The following is a 22,761-nucleotide window of genomic DNA, read 5'->3' on the forward strand; positions in this document are numbered from 1 at the left end:
GCACTATAAAATAAGGGCAGATCGCCAAGAAACACAATGACCATCCAGATAATTGGATTTTGTTATAAAAGTTTGGTTAATAGGGGGCTGTGCATGAGATACTAGGCGATTGAAGAGCGCATGCATTTCCTCAGGAGCACATGCCTCCTGAGTTGGAGAAAGGGCTATAAGTTAGGTGATACTATGTTGAACTAGTTGCTGGTAAACCAGGGGACCAGAAAGCGATTGAGCATGTGTGGTGCCAGTTAGAGGGCAAAAAAGTTGTTTGTTCTTTTTAAAATCAAGAAATCTTACAGCTAGCATAACTAAGAGCAACATGGTACAGAGAAACTTGCAGCATTGTAGTGTATTTTCACTGAATTTGTTCAGCCACAGTAGCAAATGCTGCTGCAAGCAAGCCCTGAAAACAAAGGCTTCGGTTAGTAATTGAATGGGAATTGGCATTAATTGTGTAGTATGCATACATGCACACGCAAAAGCAGGGAGTTAGGAGTTGAGCATTAAGTTGCATGCTGAGCTACAATGGAGTCCTGGATACACAAGTATTCTGTCTTTACTTCCTTGTCTCTAAGCTGGGGACAAGTAACCATCTTTATGACATGTTTTGAGGCTGGCAAATGAAAAATTATTATATCCATAGGAAGGCATTATTCCATGCATATTTCTTTTTTCATTTGGCAGTTTTGCTATCAACTCTGCTTCTTAATGACTGCTGTATGTGCACTTCCTGATTGTCAGTCAGTGCTTAGTGTGTAAATGTTAGCATGATTAAATAGCAGCGCTGATGTTGTTTTAACATTTCATGGTACTACAGTATTATTTTATGACTTATCTTTTCCCCCTCTCTTCATTAAAGATGTTACATAATTATCCTTCTTCATTTCTGAAGTGTTATTTCTTCTTGTGTTTGCAGTGATACCATACCATATATTGATTGTTCCTAGCAAGAAACTTGGTGGCTCAATGTTTACAGCCAATCCTTGGATCTGTATCTCGGGAGAACTGGGTGAAACAGGAGTCCTGCAGATTCCCAGGAATATATTAGAAATGACATTTGAGGTTTGTATTGCTTGATACAAAAAATGCTTTGGATGTTCTGTTTGTTCCGTTTTAAATTCTGCCCTTGCTGTACCATCTTGCTGTATTTTTCATATCTTTAGTCTATGTGGTTAGTCGCAAATACTTCCTGTGCCTGTACGTAGCAAATCTAATCTGTAGTTAATAACATATGGAGCAAAATGACCGACAAATTCTTAGTACAAGGATGGACAAGACTTTTATATTACAACTTTGTGCTGTAACGGTGGGAGGTGTCATACCCTCTTCTGTTGGAAACAAACAAGTGATTCCACTCTGACTTTTGTGCATGCATTGGGTCAAATGTAATTGAAAAATCTAGTTCAGCTGATGTTCTCTCTGCTGATCAAAATAGTGTTTAACAAAATAAAGCAAACAAAAACAAATAAAGCAACCTACGCCTAAAAAGCCCAGTCAGAATCATGCAGTCAGAAAAGGAGAACATTTCTGTTTCCCTGTCTGAGCATGTTCTCTAATAGTTTACTCCTCCAACATGCTGCTCTCTTTCAGTTTACTCTGACAAACTCTTTGTTTAATTTGCAGTGCCAGAACCTGGGAAAACTGACCACAGTGCAAATAGGACATGATAATTCAGGGCTGTATGCCAAGTGGCTAGTGGAATATGTTATGGTCAGAAATGAAATAACAGGGCATACTTACAAGTAAGTATCATCCTGACATTTCATGTTGGGTAAGTAGAATTTCTGCAGGGAGCTGGCACAGTAGGGCTTGTTTGATTAGAAAGGTCTTATCTCCTAGAACTCTGTGTCTACAGCTGCCACTACCTGAAGGCATAGAAAGGTCATTTGGCTTCTGGCATTAAACAAGTCATGATTCTTACAAGATTAAACAGAGTTTTCAGTTTGCAGATGCTCATGTCTAGCCTCCAAACATTGGTGGAGAAGATGAGTTGACTGTTACGCATCTTAAAAAATAATCTGCCTTGAGCCCAAGGAAGAAATAGCAAGTTAGAGCTTGCTACTTACCAAATATGGGTGGTATTTTATATTAAGGCTGAGTGCTCGAGGTGTTATAGAGAGATATTTGGACACAAGCTGGAACACGGGCTTATGAGTGTTAGAAACCTGTGTTTGCATAGTGAAAGTAAAGGAACAAGATTTACAGTAAGAATTAAATTTATTTGTGTTAGGTACAGCATAGTTTGATGCCCTGTCCTTTGCTTAGAGAAACTGTCAGGCTCATGTTGATGACAAATTGGTGGGTAAGTCCACTCAGTTCTCCATGCCAGTTTGTTTGTAATTAAATGAAGAGGCAAGATTCTATTTTTGGATGCTGTTCAGTTTTTTGATTAAGCTGATTAAACTGACATCAACATTACTTCATAGAAAGTCATAAGGAGAAAGTGAGCACATGTGCTTTCTAGTGTCTGATTTAATATCCCAATTTCAATAGAAGTATTGGTGTTTTGGCATTTAAGTGTTTGTTTGGGGTCTCTTTTGTGGCTGGCCTGCTATGTAACGTATTCAATGAAAGCATAGGTGTATTTCACCACCCATCTGTAGTGTGTAGTGGGTCTGCCCCTTACACCTCTTTTCCTCTGCAGCCCTCAAATCGTGTGCTGCATATAGGACGCAAGACAAAATCAGCCACTGTTTGCTTTGCAGATCATCTTGTGTGACATTTAGCACAAACCTGGAACTGCAAAGCTGTTTTACTTTTGCTCCCTCTGCTGGCCAAAGCCAAAACCAAGGCTTTGTTTATTTGTTGCTAGATGAGTGAAGTATTTCTAATGACTATACTAGCAGAATTTGAGTTTTATGCAACTGCAGTTGAAAGTCTTCAGCATGGAATTGGATCTGGGTTGAAGGACTTGATCCAAATATCTCCCTTATGTTCTTAGGTTTCCCTGTGGAAGGTGGCTTGGAAAGGGAATGGATGATGGCAGTTTAGAGAGGATCCTTGTGGGAGAGTTGCTGACTTCCCACACTGAGGTTGATGAGCGGCAGTGCCGAACCCCTCCTTTGCAGCAGTCACCAAGCATGATCAGAAGATTTGTCACTATATCGCCAAACAATAAGCCAAGTGAGTGGTGGGGGATGTCTTGTCTTGTACTGTTCTGCATCATCACCTGTGGAGAGCTGCTTGCAAACAGAACTGTAGGGTTTTTTGTATTTTAGAACTGTAGCTTGGAGAGGACCTGTGAAACTCATTTAGCTCAGGCCCCTGCTCAAAGTTCAGCTAACTTCTGAGTTACAATCCTAAGCAACCTGTTCTATCTACTCAAGTTTTGAAAGTCTCCAAGGATGGAAGGAAGATGTCTCTGGACTCCTGGTCCAGTGCTTAGCTGCCCTAGTGGTATTTTCCATATTCTTGTCTTTCATCTGTGGAATGAACGCTATGGAAGAAGGCAGAAAATTGCTGTCCTGTCTCTATCTATCCTTCATGGATAAAAAAGCTTGCTAGTGGTTTCTATTCATGGACTTTAGTTTTCTACTGAGATCACTTTTCTGGGGTTGTCTTGTTCCTGATAAATCAAGTGGTTACTTAGCTCCCGAGCATGCTTGGGTTTACAGTGAAACTATCACAGGAAGTATTTCCAGGATGCCCAGATTTGGTGGTCCCAGTCAAAGCACATCTCCTTTTCTTAGGTTTGGGCCCTGGTCTGAAAATGCACATAATATGTAAAAAGCCTTTTCACCTGTTGTGTTGAAACACCATGGTGTTAACTTGGATACAAACCCAAACCATCTCAATTTCTACCTCCTCCACAGTGAATAAAATTAGAATTGGATTTCTATTACCCACAGTCCAGCACCTTTTCGCTAACAGTATAGGTTATACTGGTTCATGCCCACCCCCCCCCCCCCCTTTTTTTTTTTTTTGTGGTATGCTTTATCCCTCAGGCACAGGTACAATTTCTAAAGCTATTACAGAGTGACTGGATATATTTTTCTATTTTGCAGAGTTAAATACTGGTCAGATACAAGAAGCTATTGGTGAAGCTGTCAATGGTATTGTCAAGCATTTCCACAAGCCAGAGAAGGAGGTGAGGAGTTGTGTTGTCTGTGTAGTGGCAATCCTGTCTTAAAACTCTCTTTAGTAAGCATTGTAGAATATATAACAGAAATAACTGACTGAATGAACAACCATCTGTTTGAAAATTCCTTAAGTGGAGCAAAAATGAGATACTGAGACTACACTGTTGGAATAGTACATCCTGAAGTACCTCAGTTTTGCTGCTAACTGGAGCATTCTGTTAATTTAAATGTTAACGTTCTGTTACTGGAAATTGTGTTATTAGTCAAATTCTGCCAAGGATTCTACCTGTACCACTGTCAAGAGTCTTGCTTTCTGTTTAGTTTGTTCTGGATTAACTGGCATTGTACATCTACATTGAGTACTGGGTCGGTTTTTTTTATGCCTGTTTTGCATTATCTTTGCTACTTAAAACATGAGAACCCATGGGCCACTTTAAAAAAACAAAAAAAAAAAGAAAGAAAAGACCCACACCCAAACACCCACCCCCCACTGCAAGTGAAGCAAAAGTGCTTTCAAAGCCCACTTGTACAGTATACATGTAATTATCTTAACTGACACGACAGTTATTTCCTGAAACAAACTTAAGCATGCCTTTGTGAAAGCATCAAAATCCAGCCCTTGTGAGCAGGAGTGGTGTAGAGCAGTGCTGGCTCCTGTACGGATATCTCTTCAAAGTCCTTAATTTTTTACAAATAGGTCCTCCCATTCCTTCCGCACCTATCTTTTCTAAGTTCAGTATAGCATGGCAAATTAATCTACAGTATTATTGTGATTGATGATCACAGTTACACAATAACCTCAAGTGGTCATGCACTGGTTTTGCAAAATAGAATTTACCATCATGTTCTAAAGAAGAATTCGGTGTTTTTCTGAGGTTTAAAAATTGCATCAAATGTTGTTTTTGTTGATAAGCAAACAGTCTGAGGCACCTGCTACAATGGACCTGTGATCTTTATTACTTAGTAAAAGAGGAAAATATTTTCTTAATTTTCTGTACAGTGGTTATTATTATAGGTAAAATGTGTTCATGATCTTTATCTTGTTCTTTTTGTGGCTTCATTTGATGACGACGAGGCCCTGAGACTGCTTTCTTCAGCCTAGTTCTTGGAGAGGTCAACAAATTTTTGAATGCTCAGGACTTGGGAGAACTGGGCCATCCTGTCTGGAGCCACTGTTTGACAGTAGACTGTAACTTTGGGCATCTATTTATATAAAAACTAGTTTCAGTAATAGATGCATGAGATGCTTTTGTGTCCCATGCTTCCAAACGGAGATAATAAGCGTGTGTGCTTTCTGTGTGTGCTTGGCAGAGAGGCAGTCTGACGCTGTTGCTGTGTGGAGAAAGTGGACTTGTTTCAGCTCTTGAGCAAGTGTTTCAGCATGGATTTAAATCACCGAGACTCTTCAAAAACGTCTTTATTTGGGACTTTTTAGGTAAGTGGGAGGAAGACATATCAGAGCCTTCTTGTGTCTTTGAAATATATCCATCCGTGTGCCTTTTGCTTGCCACTGTGTCTCAGCTGTGTGAACAGCGTACTTCTTGGAGGCACCTTGATGGCATCTCGTGATATCATTTTACTGTAGCATCTCAAAATTCAGCAGATACTAGAACTTCTTTAGCACTGTTCACAGGGAAGGAAGTGGAATCCTAGTTTTACACATGGGGAAACAATGCCTAGACATAATCATCTAAGAAATTAATGGATGAGCTTTGAATCTAGGCCTTTCAACTTTAACTGTGCCAACCATGATGCAGACACTCATGCTGAGTTGCCGATGGTCCGATAAGGGCATCGGATAGCCTTACGGATTTGTAAGCATGCTTATGGGGAAACCATTAAACTGAGGTGGTATTAAGTTTAATCATCTAAATTTGAAGGTCATAGTGCCTAATTATTTTATTCCAAGCACAGGAGAATGATATTTCAGATATTTTAGGACTGCTGTATGCACTGATGACACTTCATTATCTCCTACCTTTCTTTTAAGAAAAAGCACAAACATACTATGAGACCCTTGAGCAGAATGAAATGGTCCCAGAAGAGAACTGGCAGACAAGGGCCAGGAATTTCTGTCGCTTTATCACTGCTATCAACAACACCCCTAGAAACATTGGGAAGGATGGCAAGTTTCAAATGCTGGTGTGTCTTGGAGCCAGGTATAAAGAAACTTATTATTATTGTTACTCTTATTATTGATATTTTAATAAAATGAAAAGGATGTTATGTATTAGCAAGATAAAGGCACACAACTGCTGAGTTGTGCAGTTTGACTATTACTTTTACAGTTCTTTGATGTAACTAAAGAAGGATCAAGTGAACCATGCCCTAACTGAGTTCTTAGGCATGTGAAGTGTGGGAAATCTGACATACAAAACCGAGTATCCCAAAGTGCTGAGCAGCTGAAGCAAAAGAGAAAGGTAGTAGGCTGGTGTGAATAGTCTCCCTCTCATGTACAGCTAGCAAGGTTGGAAAATAGAAACAGAAAACTATCCATTAGTAAGGTCTCTCCAGTTAATGGCTGGGTGAATTCCCTACCCTCCACCTGCTCATTGTAGGAGGGAAGCTGGGACCATCTAGCAGCCTCTTGACCAAAGGCAATGGAGCAGGCTAGTGACTTTGGGCCTGCTTGGGACTTCCAGGCCTCCTGTGAACCATATCTTTTGATGTGAGGGGTGGAAAAGCCTAGAAATGCGTCTCTCACAGGTGCTCCCTACTTAAACAAGTTCCACAGACAGTTACTCTCCCTTCCCCACCTTATAAAAATAGGCAGAGAAGATGGTAGCTCTGTTTAGAAGGCAAAGAATAAAAATCATGTCAGTGAAAATGAGAAGTTAACTTGGCTCTATTTTTATTTCCAAATTGCAAATTGCCACTTTGTCAGAGACCACCTTTTGCATCACTGGATCGCCTTGCTCGCAGACTGCCCGATCACAGCACAGATGTATGAAGACATAGCACTGATTAAGGATCATACTCTTGTGAATTCTTTGATTCGAGTGCTGCAGACCTTGCAGGAGTTCAACATTACGCTGGAGGCATCTCTTGTCAAAGGAATCGATATTTGACCTCTTGTCCCACAGGAAAAACTATCTTTTAAAAAAAAAAAAAAAAAAGCAACAAGGAGTGAATCTCGTTAGTATGCAAAAGTTCTGTCTGCCAGTACATTGTATCGTGAACTTGTTCATGGCTCTAAAATGCAGCTTTGACTTTTCTTGAAGGAAACTCCAAAAATAGTACAGGCAAATGGATAGAAGCTGTAAACTCAATGTAAAAAAGAGGATTTTGGTATAAATCTATTTTAGAGTTTATTTGCTGATTTGCTTTTTACACACTTTCATGTGAAAGAGATAGAGATGAGTATTGTGCAGCTTATTTTAAAGCTGCAGTATTTCCTTGCCATAGTAAATGTGCAGTGAGCCTATCAGCATTCTGTGAACTTGCCTTCAGACATGCTGTATGTCATAGACCACAATGTATACACTCCATTTCTGCTGAGAAGGTCATTCTATAGTTTTTAAACTAATATTTTATATATTAACATTATTACCAATGTTTGATTTTTTTTAATGTATCGGGTCATGTTCTGCTGCAAGGGAAGTACAAATCTGATGTGTGCTTTTTTTAATAGCTCCAAAGCACTGATTTGTCAACAAATCATTTTTCCTTTATTTTGGTTGTCAGTATTATTTCTAGTGAAATCCAGGAGACTGAACCGTGAAATGTGCAGAGATCAAAGTAATATTTTTCATATTGGTACGTAATTGCACAGAAGAAATTAAGCGTGTTTTTTAACTGATGTTTTTTATTTATTTAACCTATCGTTGTGTTTTGTAAGTTTGTCTTTTTAAAAAAAAATCTTCTATGATACAACTGGCTATATTGTGTTGCAATTCAGAATTTACAGTGCAGCCCACTTAAATGAAAAAACCTGGAATAATGGTTCATAACACAAAAATGTTTCCACTTGAACCAGCCTTTTGAAATGTGGTATCTAGTTGCTGCTGGTAATTCTCTTAACTGCTAATGAAGAGGGACATGAGTTCCCCAAATGCCAGATGACTAAATAAAGATGTGTTTGCACCCACGAAATAATAATGGTATGCCTTACTAAGAAATACAAGGATTTCTTATTTTTTTCTGAAAAGGCAATGAGTAGTAAGGCTTTTTCTTTTCCTTTTGAATGAATATGTCTTGGGTCCTGTTGTCACAGTCTGCTTCATTTGGGATGCTTTTGTTTTTAGCAGAGAAAGCTTTAGTCCACTTCTACAATAAAATACAAACATTTTGAAAGCTTAATTTATTGGAGATCTGGAACTTGGCAGATGCCTAAAGGCATCTCTATTCATTTGAATCCTCTGATAAAAATCTCTTTGAAATGAATATGTGACTTAAGAACAGGCTGATTTATCAACATCACAAGTTACTGTACAGAAATTCAGGGCTATGTATTTAAGAGGTCTCCACTGTATAAACTTATCTCAGTATTGTTTGTCTCTCTTTTGAGAAGCAGAGTCCAAGTTTTTTGGTTCATACAATGTTGTAGCACCTTTTCTTTACCTACAGTTTAGTCACATCTTGTCATAGTTTTATTTCCATAATTTATACGTATAGCACATGTATTAAATTTTTGACTATTTTTACTTTTGTCCTATTTATTTCATTATTAAACTGAGAAGTTCCTTTGTCGTTACTTATCAGAGTAAGATTCTTTTTTGATTTCACAGTAGCATTAGGGAGATGCAAGAGCAATGTTCAAGCCACTCCTCATGCTGGGTGGGTGTGAATTCTTTCACAGTCTGAAGCTTACAGGAGTATTTCAGAGAAGTATTTTGTGTGTGCAGGTCTAGTTTTGTTCATTTTTTTCCATCTTTGGAGGGGCAAAAATAAACCAGATGTACTTTATTCTAAGAATTTCATGTATTCAACTTAATATGTTGGGATAATCTTCATACGCTTGCCCCAAATCGCTTATTTATGTATTAATAATAGCAAAAAAAAAAAAATTACAGTGCTTTCGGCTATATTTAAGACGACTTTACTAGGCCTGTGTATTTCACAGGGAATATGTCTGTGTAAGAAAGGAGGGCTGGATTAATTATTTTGACCTTAACAGATTAGTTGATCCTGTTAAAACCTTATCTCTCATAGTATTAAGTATGGATTAATTTTATCTTGCATGAGGTAATTAACCCTGAACTAAGGTGGGGTTGTTTTTTTTTCTTTTTTTTTTTTTTTTTTTTTTTCCCCTTTGCACAAGTTTATCTAGTGTTGTGTGTTACCATTGGTTTAATGGCTTGCTTTGGTGTGGATCTTTTTGGCCTCATTATGACAGTTAGCAATACCTGGGATGGACACAGGCTTGGGGTTTGCTGGTTCCCAAGTGGTGGGTTCTTTGGCTAGCACATGAGGATGAAGCTGTCCATCAGCGACAGCACCCTGTTGTGCTAGCTGTCCAGATGCAAAAGGAAGATGCAGAGATCATCTTCCCAGCTCCTCAGTTACTTTATTTTCACAGGAGAGACTGCTTTGTGATAGACCCTTCCTGCTTCTTTCATGGGGGGACTGTGTTTAATCCCATTAGGATTCAAAGCACTTTTTGGTATGGACTTCTGAGTCTTGGAAGGATTTGCTCCACTGAAGAGCAGTAGAAGGTTCTGAAATGCAGCATAAAAAAAAATGTTGGTTTTGTTGGATCCAGAGGCCAGCAAGGAAGACTGAGATATTAAATATAGCTCTGTGGTAGCCTATGCTAGGTTTTTGGGAAGACATTTGGCTGGCATATCTAAGAACAGTTCAGTCTGTAGTAGCAGCAATAATCCCTACCACTCTTCGGTATTTACCACAAACCAGTGCACTTCTTTCGTTGATGTAGCTAGCATCAGTCCCACAGAATAACGTTAGGATCCAGCATTTGCTCCTTCCATGCCATTCTGCTGAATTGGATGACTGTATAAGAACGAATGGTGTAGTCGGTATCTTTTACTTTTTAACAAGACCTTTGTAAAATCCATCTCCTTTTTTAAAATTTGCATTGTATTTTTTGTTCAGAAATAAGGTATAGAATAATGCAATTGTAACTTTTCTTTTTTTCCTGTTACTTTTCTGAAATAAGGGAGCAGGTTTGGTAGGGGCAGGTTAATGTGGCTATACTGTTTTTTTGGTTGGTTTGTTGGGTTGGGTTTTTTTGTAACAGTTAATGGGAAAAGATAATGTTTTTTTAACAGCAGAAGACATGCAATCTGTAGAGAGAAATATAATGGTAAAAAGTAAGTAGTTCATAATGCAGTAAATATATAGTGCTAAACTGGCCAAACATGTTTACAGGCTGATACCTGATTTGAGGAAAAAAAAACCCAACAAAAAACAAAATAAAAAACCAGGCTATCACCTATCAAGTATTTATGCTTCTTTGATTAGTGCTGTCAGAGTTGATAGAATGATACTTTATACAAAAAGAAAATGCAAATTAATAAAGACCTGTTTTAAATGTAATGAAATACTATGATGATAAGTTTATACAAAAGATAGCCTTTACCTGCCATAAACTTAACCATCTGTCATTCTGTAGCTGAAAACATATTCATGAACTGAAGACTATTCCACAACTTTTTCCATTATGAAGAGTATTTTTCAAATTGTTCAAATGGGACCTACTAGCCAGATGATCCGTATTTTTGATGTGTTTTGAATTCATGAATATATTAAGGTTTCTGCAGTGAAACTACTCAGAGTTAACTTTTTCTGTATATTTTCAAATGATTTTTGTCCATAGTGCAAGATACTATAGGATGCTTGAAAAGACTTGAAGATATTGTACATGTACTTCACATCTTTGTAGTTCTTTATTTTATACCTAGAGATTGGCTGTTAAAATAAGATAAAGCATCAGTACCTTATAAACGATATATTTTACTATGTGGGGAAATCACTGGCTTGTTTTTTTTAAGGGCGGGCATTGAAGTTTACATTATAATGACAAAGCCAGGTACTGTTTTCCTTTTTTATTTTTCCTGTGACATTTCAATCCATTGGACATTAAATGTGAATTGGATATACAGAACAGTTTTACAGGTGTAGCTCATTTGCTGAATTGCAATAAAATTTGTCTTCTAACATGAGAAATAGAATTAATGTGCTATTTTCAAAAAAATTACATATTTTCAAAAAAGCCTCATACTATAATTTAGCTAATCATCTTTTCTTCTTTGCCTGACTGCAGGTACGTATGATATTTTTTAGTGTCTGATTTCAGGAGATGTTTTTTGTACAGTTTTGTATCTGATCTGTTCAACTAAATGCCTGCCTCCCTCCCAGCACCAGCGTAGCCTTCTTGCAAGCAATTGTTGTCAGTCAGACTGCCATCAGTGGAAGAGATGCCTGCACTAATCAGGGAATGGGGAGAGCAGGAAGGCAAAGGGGCTAATGCAGATCTTGGAAGGTATCTGTGAGTACACAGACACGTATGTGCTGCCATTTAGATTGGGTTTTTTCCTACCTTAGAAAAACTTTTGATCCCAGTAACCAAATTTGGTGGAGGTCTCCAAATTTTATGTTCTGAAAAATCAGTTAGTCACCTCTATGTACCATGTAGTCAACCTTTCTCTTTATGTGAGAGGATCCATACAGAGAAGCAGGAATTGTTGGAAATGTAACTATCGGATGCTTCAAATACAAGGTTAAGTGAGAAAATAGCACTGCCCTTCATCTCTGAGACTTTGACAACATCTGTGGCACACATGCATGCCCAAGCATTATTGCCTGTTTCCTGCTTTTTTTTTTTTAACCCCGTCTTTGCCCAGGGTAAGATGTAACTTGACAGATAGTCCTGGAGGAGGAATTATTGGGTGGAGGGCTTGTACTGGCACAGAGGCAAAAGTATGGTTCCTTCCCTCTCCATTCATTCACTTTTTGAATGATTTGACGTACATACTGACGTAGTGGAGCCCTGTATAATCTTGATACATTAGATATTGCTCTGCTTATCTCGCCTTGAAACTGGTTCTGCCTGCCTTACTGTATATTAAATCTAGTTTTTAGATTTGAGTGGAGTAGTAAACAAATGTGAGTGCAACTCATTTGTGGTTGTGCTTTTTTAATTTTTCTGCTGCCTGTGTCCTGAAAGTTTGATGTGTCGGTTGTGTGAGAAGCAGGGAGACCAAGGCAGTTTTGCTCCCATTCATCTCCTGCTTCATCCAAAATGCACTCTCCAGGACATCCCTTGCTTGAGCAGGGGGGGTTGGACAAGACGACCTGCAAAGGTCCTTCCAACCTCAGTCACTCTGATTCTGCCCTGCCTCCTCACATACAATGACAGGAACAGGTAAGAAGGCTGAATGCCACTTCCCCCATGTTGTATGGTTTCTGCCATTCTTTAGTAGCCCGGTGTCTGCAAAAAAGAGCTCATCCTTCAGGTGCACTATTTTTCCTGTGTTTTAGGGAGCTGCCCACTCTTTTGTCAGCTGTAGCCAGAAAGACTTGCCTATTCTTCTGGCCTGCATGTTAGCAGTGGCTAACTTCTGCTTTAACAAATTTCTGTGTTGAAGCTGACAAATACAGAAGGTAATGTTCTCAGACTGGGAGCAGTGGTTTGAGTTAGGACTATTCTGAAGTTGGTGGGGTTCGCTCTGTGTCAAACTGTATGAGGTCATCATTGGATATTTTGTACCATCAGGGAAAATGCAGAAGTGAAGGAGTTTGATCATTATTTGGAGGTAACTGCTTCCTTCACCTCTCTTTGTTTCCCCACCCTGGTCTGTGGTGGATGCTTTTTTTAAGCAAAGCAAAATAAAAAGTGTTAAGAACTCTCTTGGGGGAACCACATCAGTCTTCCTGAGCTGGCAGTGATTCTGCACTTCTAACAACTGATGGTGTCATCCCGTGGGCTCACTGGGGGAGAGGCTGAGAGGGTGAACTCGGCCTGCCCCATGCTCCAAAGCGGTGGTGCTGGTGGCCTGAGCCTTGGACAGGTTTCGGGGGGTGGAGTCATGAACTTGGTACCTGCTGCCAGGTGTGCCGCGCTTGTGTGAGATGCCAAACCTGCCTCTCTTGGAAACTGAGACCATCTCAATTCCCTAGGCTTATTAGACCTGCTGCTTCTACTACCTCGGCAGAGCACTATGAAGATGGATGTGGGCCAGGCCTGGATGGAGCTGTGAGGTAAGCACGGCTTCAGAAACATTCACTTCATCACAGGTGGCCTTGAATCTTTCAGACTTCCTGCAAGGGGAAGGAACAAAAAGAACAGAGGCCTTGGTGAGCAAAGTCTGTTGTGCAACTGCTGGGTTCACAGCACTTTTCCAAATGTCAGGTCTGAGATGGTTTTATAGAAGGTGATGCTTATAAACATCTGTTGGTGAGGAGAGTTTGAGTGCTAGGCAGTGACTGTCTGTTGACTAACTGGTCTAAACACATGGGTCAAGAAATGTGCTTGTGTTATGATTTGTTGTAGTGATCACTTGGAAAGTTCTTACAGAGTACAAATGTCAGAGCTGCACCAAGCAGATCTTTGTCTGAAAGTTATTTCACATAGCAAAAAGTCTCCTTTTTTCCCCTATTAACTCAAAGATGTTTATTCATTAATAGAACATACTGTATTTGGTCCTGCAATAAACAGGAACTGTTCTTCAGTGACAGTGGCATTTTAAGATACAGATCCGACAACATTTAAAATATCACTGATAGATCTGATGTTTGTTTCAGGGAAGTTTTTCTACCAGTGGCATAAAAAGATAATGAGGATAAATTACGTGAGAGGGTCTTTTAGACTCCCTGTGACCAGAGGAAACCCAGATTTCCCCATTGTTTGAGTGAGTGCTGATTACTGAAGATCTGTTATTTTATGTAGAACTCAAAAACCTATTCGGTAGCATGGAAAATCCTTGGATACTAAGATGGAAAGTGTAAGTGCAGAAGTTTGAGTGATCCCTTTCAAAGAAAAACAATTGTTCAAAACCCAGTCTTACACTTTAAACTACAGCTCTGAGACTTTATGTGTGTGAAAAGCTCTAGAATCATTAAATATTTGAAAATATTTCCTCACTTGACTGACTGTCCCTTTCCCTTTTTTGTTCTGGCATCTCCTCCCCCCATTGTTTTCAGCTTCTGTCACAAGCACTCATTATGCTCGCTCAGTCGTGTTAAATTTTGGTTTGATATGATGCACTGTTGCTCAGCCCAGCAGACACGCTGCTTCCCACTACATTAAAGTACAAATGAAATGGCAATCTAGGTGTTTTCAGATTATGTTTGCTTATCATTAAATAATAAAATTTAACAAGGATTATAAAGCATAAAACAGTTTTTATCCCAAATTTTCAGACAAAAGTATTTGACTCAGGAGGTCAGGTGCAGAACTTCTGGAGCCGTTTTTATATCCGACTGCTCTGTGGTAGCTTAGTCTCGATCTCCCAACATGAAGCAGCTTTGAGTGACACTTAAAGTGGGGGTCAGGGGGGAACTGGGGATCTTGCCTGTGTGGAAGAGTTCCTTTGGAGCAGGAGACAGTGTTCATAGCAGTGTTGTGCTCCTGGCGGTCCAAAGAGATCAGATGGTGTTAGTGGGAAGAAGTTCTAGGTTTTGCAAGATTGTAAGGGAGCACACACATGGGTACAGTTGGAAAAAGCAGACAGGTTTTCTCATGTGCAGCCTTTCTCCAAACATAAAACAGCCAAACTTCTCTGTCCCCAAAGCGTCTGTGACATGTAACTGAATGGGACTCTGGTCCACACAATACCGAGAAAATTGAGTTCAGGTCAAGTCTAAAATGCTGTATAGTATCTAAATGAGCAAAAACTTTGCTATTGGTTTTCGAATCAGTATGCATAATGTATGAAAATACTCTGTTTGCATATGCTTCTTGCAGATATTTACCAGTAGCTATTGTCCTCCCTAAAACTTTGTGATTTTATTTTATTGTTAGTTGCTGAGAAAAACCCAAGCGGTGCTATTTGGGGTTTCTTCTTGTTGAACTGCCCCTGATGTGTTTTTCTTTCATCATACTTAACTTACTGCTAAAGTTGAGTCTTAAGAATTTGTCTAGTTTCTCTCTTCCAGTAAAGATCTTAGTACCTAGTGCAGTCATCTGTCACTTTGACTTTATAGTTGAATAGAAGTAGTTAAGAAAGCTGCAGAAAGACATCTGAGTTGAGGTCTGAGCTTGTCTGTTTTGTGTCTTTGAAGAGATATTTTAATGGCAAGTCTTCATCATAAACAAATGAGTATTATATGTGGAATAGTAGCTAGGATCCTTCACAAAGCACTTTGAGGTTTAGGTATAAGAAATGGTTTCATTAACTAAGATAAATTTCATATTGTTTCTGTTTGTTTTCCAAGCTGTGTTGAGATCTTTTGATATAATGCAGGCATTCCCAAGTATTTACGTGTCACTTTATATTTTAGTTTACAGAAGTAAATAAGATGCTTTGCTTTTACTGTGTCTCAGGAGGCTTTAGTTGTTTGGGTATATGGCTCTTCTCCTCAGTGTCTCTTACTGTTTTTTCTGCTACACTCTTCATGTGTAGATTTTACGTCTTTCATCGAATCTTGTGCTGAATTTTAATGAAATTAATATTGGTCAAGTTCATTGAGGAACCTTGACTGGAAAGTGCCCGAAATATGTAACAGCTTTTCTGTAAGGTAGATTGTAGTCACGTGCCTCAATGGGAGATGGCTTCTCTGTGTATTTGGGAGAATTGTTTGTAGAGACACCTTGACTGATATCCCCAGATGAGAGGTGCATGGATGTGTGAATTCCCATCGTAAGTATGGTTGTTTATTCATGAGATCATGGAAACTGTTGAGAAAGTCTTCATTCATTTATTACTTTCTGTTGGTAGGGGAGGCCTGGGGTATGGTATGGGGCTGGAGAACTCTTGGAGTGTTTAATGAGCAGCTTTATGCATTTATAGATGAGTTTGACTAAGGCTGAAACTGTCCAGGAGATACAATAGGTTGTTTCTCATTGGATTTTAGAAGAGAATAACTTTGATCATTTCAAAAGCAATGAAGCCTGATGCTCCAGTGAGAAAGGAAAGTGGTAATTTATAGCTACCATTAAGGAAACAAAGACAAAGACTGAGGGAAAGTTTCACTCTGAAGATTTACTAATGTGTATAAACCACCCTTACAACTAGAAATAGCTCGGTATTTCTCACAGAACAAAACAAAAGAGAAAAGGCAGCGAAATGGGGATGGGAGGGAGGGGTGGCAAAGAATACTGCCCGCTTTCACTTGCGCTGTGAAAGGTCAAACAACATTTAGGAAATTATAATTTCAGTGAATAATGGATAGGCCAGTTTTACCTGCCAAAGGAAGGACAGCTGTGGGAAATCCCTGGCTGGGAAAGGAGGTGGGATGGGGCCGGGGGTGGTGGTGTGATGTCGTGGGTTCTGGTACGGCCTTCAGACAGGGACTTCACACGCTGCAGCGGGGGGTAATTACTCGGTAAAAATTGTAATCCTGTGTTTCTGAAGAAACACAAGCAGGGCTCGAGTGAGCTGTGTATATATGGGTTGTGACAGGATGCGGTCATACAGCATCTTTGCATGGGCTTGTCTCTGCTGGAAAGAGACCGTTCTGTGGGCCGCTCCAGAAAGGGGAGCACCGGTTCCAATACACTTGCCGCTGGCACCCACAGTCTGCATGTGAGGTATTTTATGTACCTTCAGGAAGCATCGGCTCTCCGGGACATCTGTGTTTAGGGTGTTGTGCAGGTGTTCGAACGCCGGTGCCGCGGGTGGGTGCGCTGGTGCGGCTGCTGCAGGGTTTTCATGTGGGATGGGGCGGTTCGCGTGCAGGGGGGTGCGCTCGTCGCCTCTGGGTGCCGCCGGCGGGGGCAGCGGGGCCCACGGGGCGGGCAGGGAGGCCGGGGCAGGGGAGGCCCGCCCAGCCCTCGCCGCCGCGCCCCGCCGCCCCGCGCCCGCTGTCCGTGCGAGGCGGGCGGGCCGGCCGCCCGCAGACGCCGCCCTCCGCCGCCGCCGCCTCCTCCCGCCCGGCGGCGGCAGCAGCAGCGCAGCCGCCGCCGCAGCGCCATCGATGGGGTCCGGCGGCCGCCGCGGCGCGGCGGGGGCGCGGGCGCTGCCGCTGCTGCTCCTGCTGCTGCCCGCGCCGGGCGCCCCCGCCGCCCTGCCCCTGCCCGGTGAGTGCCGCGCCGCCGGCTCGCCTTCAGCCCTGGACAGCGGCTCCCCCCCGCGGGGCACCTGGCGGTCCCGGCGCGGCGGCGGGCGGCTGTCCCCTCGGGGCGTCCGGCCCGCGCTGCCGGGGGCCAGCAGCCGGGGCGGGCGGGGGAGGCCGCTGGCGAAGGGAAGGGGAGCCGCTGGCGCGCGGCGGCCGTTACCGCGGTGAGGTGCGGCCGTTGGCGGGGCGAGCGGGGACCGTTACCGAAGCGGGGGGGCCGCTCCTCGCGGGGCGCCGCGGGCACCGCTGCTGACTCGCAGATGCCGGTTCCCGGGCGGGCTCGTCCGGGAGCGGGGCTGACCCCCGAGGGGTCGGGCAGCCGGTTAACGTCTCGCCTTTCCAGAAGGAGCCGGGAAGTAAACTCTGCGTGTATCACGGCTTATTCTGCCTTCGGTCGCTGAGGGATAAGCCCCGTAATTCTTCCCGCAGCCTCCTCCCCGTCCGCCTTACTGCCAAGTTTAAGGCTGTGATGTTTGCTCGCAGCCTCCCTCCTCCAGGGTCTCTCTTCAGCCTAGGCTACTGTCACTACAGGAGGCAATCTCGCTCCCTGTGCCTAGTGTTTTTTTTCCTAGCCCTCTTTTCCATGCCTCTGTACGCATCAATGCTGGGGTGTTTTTGCCGCTGGTCTTCCCTGCCGGCTGCAGACCCCGGAGGATTAGTGTAAAAATAAAAGAGCAGAGCGGCCGTTTTGCCGCTGGCACGAGATCTGGTTGGCATCTCTGTGCCATAGCTCTGAGAGAAGCCCCCTCCCTGGGGTGTGTTTTCTGGGGCCCGCCTTGCCGGGGCAGGTGTGTCCCCCTGCCTCCCTGGCCCGGGCTGGGAAGGGGAGAGCTGCTCACCGTGCAGGGGGTACGCAGCCGGCGCATGCGGCTCATGCTTCTTTCTGCCCGCTGTCTTTCCTTCCCTACCCATCCTTTCCTCCTGCCCTATCTACCTGAATCCCGCTAGCTGGAGGCTCCTCAGCAATTCCCTGCAGCCCTCTTGGCATGACTTGCTCCCTCAATTCACTGCTTCCCCTGTTTTTTAATGGCTTGACTTTTCCGCTTTGAGGGGAAGCAGATTCTGCTGCTCTCTTTGGCTGTTTTCCACCTTCCCCTTGCTTTCTGGAGGTGGTATCTGAGGACCCCATTGCTGTTACCGGCTCTGTGTGCACCTGAGAGCCAGGAGAGCACTACTGCTGTAGCACTGGCTCTTTGCCTTGTTTCCCGCTGCCAAATGCCGTTAGGAGTTAAAACTACATGAATACTTTCTGAAGTTGGCAACTGTTGCAGTACCTACAGGCATATTTTGTGATGGGGGGGGGTGGGGCGGTGAAGAAAGAGAGGTGAATGCTATAATTGTAAATGGGAGAGGTGCTGGCTGAAATTCCCTGTTAGAAAGTGATTCCCACTACAAAAAGTGGCTGACTATTTAAATAGTCTGCTTCTGCTTATACTCCTGCAATTCATCCTGTTATTTTAGGGGTCGCTTGTTGTACCTGTGTGGGGTGCTGCTCCTGCAATTCTTCCTTTTAGCCAGTTGCTGGAAATCTTCCTGTTTCTGTGTTTGAATTCTCTTCTGCTGTATGAAAAACTTCTGCTGATGTCTTCTGCTGCCCATAATTTTTCTTCCTCTTCTTCTGTCTACACTTCTTCATCTCCAGGACTTCCTCCTGTTGGTGTTTCCCTTTCTCCTCATTTCCTCTGCTCTGAAGTTTCCACCTGGATATTTTGCTTCAGTATGCTGTGCTTTGTGATGGCTGGCCAGGTGATTTGGCAATGCTGCTCACCAGATCCTAGTCTTGTGTTAAAAAAAATTGGCATTATTTATAAATTATACATCTGTTTAAGGGTAAGTCGGTCTTTTAATGTGTTGGTGGTGACTTTGAAAGTACATTTCTGTAAAGTCCCCTTGTTAGTTTAAAAATCATTGGGCTTCCTGAGGGTGATGTCATGGATACGATCAGGAACTATTTCAATAACTGTTTTTTGTTAAGCAGAAAGATTAACAGTCTCTGATGAATCTCTGTAAAGCTGTCAGCTAAATCTGATGGAGGATCTAGCCCATAATGGATTATTTTGGATGTATTTATAAGTGGGTACAAAAGCTTAACACAAGCTTATCTGAACTGTGTACGAATACATCTATCTGCAGGTAGAGCATTATACAAATTGAAATTCAGATACGGTGTCTGCATGTTTCTGTCTTGACTCACAAATACACATAATATGCACGCATGCACCACAGACAGGCGCTCAGCCTTATGTCATCTCATCAGTGATACGTACAGGAGACATGCCCTGTTCCCCACCTTCTGACATCCCTTCTGAATCTCTTCTTTTCACAGATGTGGATGAATGTGCCCTGGGGCTTGATGACTGCCACCCAGACGCTATTTGTCAAAACACCCCGAAGCTTTACAAGTGCATGTGCAAAGTGGGTTACACTGGTGAAGGGAAGAAATGTGAAGGTAAAGTGATGAAAGCACTATGCTCTGCCTGTGTCAGCATGAGGTATTTCTAAGAAGACGGAGCCATTAAAAATAATGGCTTACAATATGGAGGATGATTTTAAATCAAAATAGTCATTGTTTCTTCACCTGATTTACATCTTGTTTACAAAATCAAAGGCAACCAGATTGCATGGCTTTTCACCTAGCAATATCACTTGGTCTAATTATTAGTTTGTTGTTTAATCAGCATCCTTAAAAACTATAAGGTAAAGCTTCGCAGGGAATCTCAGGGCATTTGTCACTCTTCAGAAACATTAAGCAAGTAATGTGTTAAGTATATTCTATTTGCAAGACGATTTCTTACAGGAGTTGCTGCTCACATTTACGCAGTTGCATCTCTGTCTATAACACTCAAGCAAGCATCCATCATATTGACTTTTGCTTTACTCCTTAGACATTGATGAATGTGATAACGACTTCAATGGAGGCTGTGTCCATGAGTGTTTCAACATTCCAGGAAATTACCGCTGTACTTGCTACGATGGCTTTATGTTGGCTCATGATGGCCACAACTGCCTGGGTAAGAAGTGTGTTCATGAATATTGTAAGTGGTGATGCTAACATGACCCTTTAACTGCATCTACGGGAAATGCATGGCGATCTGCTGGGCTGAATCAGCTCAGCTAGAGAAGAATGTTACATATGGGACTAAGGAATTCCAGGTACTGATGTACCGTCCCGGTGTGGCTCTTTCCCCCTCTGTAAATGAGGAGGATAGTTGTGCTACATTTCTGTTAAGCGCTTTGGGTTAAAATGTGTGAAGTGCCATCTATTTTACGCTAAATGAGTTTATGTAAAAGAACACATGCTGTTATTGTCTTTTCTGTTCCAAAGTTAGTTTAGGATCTGTTCTCGGGTCTGTTTCCAGGCTTAGAAGTCTTCTCTCTCATACATCTGTAAGCGTGGGCTTCTCACTATTACTGTGTCCAAGTACTTCCTGACACGCAAGCTGTAAGGAAAGGACAATTAGGAGTGTGCAGTAGCTGTATGTGATAGAGGCCACTGAAGTACAGAGGGACTAAGCCCAATGCTTGGAGTTTCCCTGGATGGTTAGTGTGTACACACAACGTACGCAACTCTGGAGATGTGTTCAATCCTGGTAATGCTCCCTTGACCCTGCATGTGCACGCTCTCTCTCACCCTCTGTTTCTTTTCTTTATTTAAGACCTTGATAGTTTCCTTCTTGTGCACCAGCAGGTGTAAATCTTTAAAAATGGGTAACAAGACTTTGTGGTTTTTCTGTGATAGTATTCTTCAGCACACAGCGCAGCAGTGTACAGAAATGCCTGAGTTGCCAGCCTGTTGGCAGTGTGGCATGGTGCCAGTGTTATTTCCCTGGGGCAGAGCCTCATGTTGATGAAGCTGTCCTGCTTCCAGGACCAACGCTGGGTACCCTGTGTGGATCTGCCCTGCGCTGTGGTACCTGTCCTGCTTACTTTTTCAGAGATGGCTCGGTTTTTCTCTTCTGCTGCACTGAGTGTGTATGTGCCCGGGCAGGCTTCCATGCCCATGTCAGTCAGAGGGAAACTTCCTCTCACAGCTTAATTTTAAGATTGTAGTTAGTTTTGCTGGGGTATTTCCCACTAGTATATGGCATATCAGGTGGGGGATCAGACCATCCCTGGGCTGTATCTTCTGCTGAGACAAATTAGAAGAGCTCTGGAATCTCCAGTGAGATTGTGTTGGGTATTACCTGCTGGGAACCTGGTGCGTGCCCACAGGTTAACTTTGTTACAACGTAAGTGGAGGAGAGGATGAAGTCACTAAGTTCCAAGTATTTCATTAAAGCAAGTGGAGAGGAAAGCAAAATATCGTTGATACTTTAATAGGAAGACCATCTTATTTTTCTCTAGTGCATTTGTGTAAACACACAGTGGAGTTCAGCTGAGGTTACCATGAAGGGCTGAATGTGAATGAACACAGTGCCTCTTACAATGCCACCAAAGGGTGTATTCTCTTTGTATCCAGTAGTCCCTCTAGAGCATACTTCAGCTGACTTGTTTGTGATCGGTAAGACCTAGACATAACTTAGACCAAAATCTGCCATCTGTTATGTTACTGGGAAGCTGCTCAGTATTGCATGGCAGACTTTTTAAAATAAAATAAAATGTCATTGACATACAATGAAGTTTTTACCACTGACCTGCCAATTTTGAGCTGTGATGTAAATGTTGAATAAATATTTGGGCATGCAGCAAATTGGATCACATCTTCTCTTAATCTGTTTATTTACTTTGTTCACGCCAGGGTTGCCCTCCTCTGCCCCTTATTTTTTAAGATCTCGGCTGTGTGCCTGGGTTTAAGCCAAATAGACAATTACTTGTTGGAAAGAGATTATTTTTTTGAAAGCTTTCCAAGGTCTGTAAGACAGAAACATCTGCTGGAGTTCAAATCTGTAGTACTAAAGACTTATGGTGGCTGTTTATTCATGATTGTTTGCACATTCACATCACTGTAGAACTCTAAAATACTCAGCTTGTCTGTGATGGATATATGTCAGCCGCTCCTTTTGCTACAGCAGGTCACATTCTTTTGCATCCAATTGGCTTACTCATTGCCTTCAGTAGAAATTAAATCTGTTGTAATACTATGTTATGCTTCTTACTAAAAGCCTTTCTCTTTCTCCTTTTTTAGAAGACAGCTGTTTTATGCCAGAAATGCTACAATGTTAAATTAAAAACATTGTACTATTAACACAGGAACAATGAACAGAACAGGGAGCAAACATGATGTTCCATATGAGTTTGCAAATAAGACCAATGCTTTGCCTCAGTAATGTTTTGTCCTGTTTTTTAAGGGACTGTGCATTTTCACTTCCTGTTCAAATTGGCATTTTCTGAAAATTAGGGTAGGAAAATTCTTTGCTGGTAGTAGTTACAAAAACCTGTACTTGTTAAAGGGTAAAATTCCAAAGAATTGGAGGTTGGGATGAGCATCCTTTTGTTCAGAGGCTTAGCTGAAGTTTTTCTACTCTGTTTCTCTTGGTTATCTAGCAAGCAGAGCCTTTCTATGTTCTCT

General features: G+C 42.0%; 2 protein-coding genes across 5 annotated transcripts in view; both read left to right on the forward strand.

The window, feature by feature from the left end:
• DENND5A (DENN domain containing 5A) overlaps positions 1 to 7,495 on the forward strand; it is a 69,042-nt gene extending 61,547 nt beyond the window's left edge. For all 4 annotated transcript variants that reach the window (XM_075711794.1, XM_075711795.1, XM_075711796.1 and 1 more), the window contains 7 exons: positions 914 to 1,059; positions 1,621 to 1,739; positions 2,939 to 3,120; positions 4,002 to 4,084; positions 5,388 to 5,511; positions 6,067 to 6,235; positions 6,961 to 7,495. In XM_075711794.1, the coding sequence (XP_075567909.1) occupies positions 914 to 1,059; positions 1,621 to 1,739; positions 2,939 to 3,120; positions 4,002 to 4,084; positions 5,388 to 5,511; positions 6,067 to 6,235; positions 6,961 to 7,144 (1,007 nt within the window). In that variant the 3' untranslated portion in view covers positions 7,145 to 7,495. The remainder of the gene's footprint in view (positions 1 to 913; positions 1,060 to 1,620; positions 1,740 to 2,938; positions 3,121 to 4,001; positions 4,085 to 5,387; positions 5,512 to 6,066; positions 6,236 to 6,960) is intronic.
• A 9,616-nt stretch (positions 7,496 to 17,111) lies between these two features.
• Positions 17,112 to 22,761, forward strand: part of SCUBE2 (signal peptide, CUB domain and EGF like domain containing 2) — a 41,127-nt gene continuing 35,477 nt past the window's right edge. The window contains exons 1-3 of the mRNA XM_075712428.1: positions 17,112 to 17,232; positions 19,579 to 19,701; positions 20,138 to 20,263. Of these exons, the coding sequence (XP_075568543.1) occupies positions 17,112 to 17,232; positions 19,579 to 19,701; positions 20,138 to 20,263 (370 nt within the window). The remainder of the gene's footprint in view (positions 17,233 to 19,578; positions 19,702 to 20,137; positions 20,264 to 22,761) is intronic.

Source organism: Pelecanus crispus, chromosome 6 (assembly GCF_030463565.1).
Source record: "Pelecanus crispus isolate bPelCri1 chromosome 6, bPelCri1.pri, whole genome shotgun sequence".
Taxonomy (NCBI): Eukaryota; Metazoa; Chordata; class Aves; order Pelecaniformes; family Pelecanidae; genus Pelecanus; species Pelecanus crispus.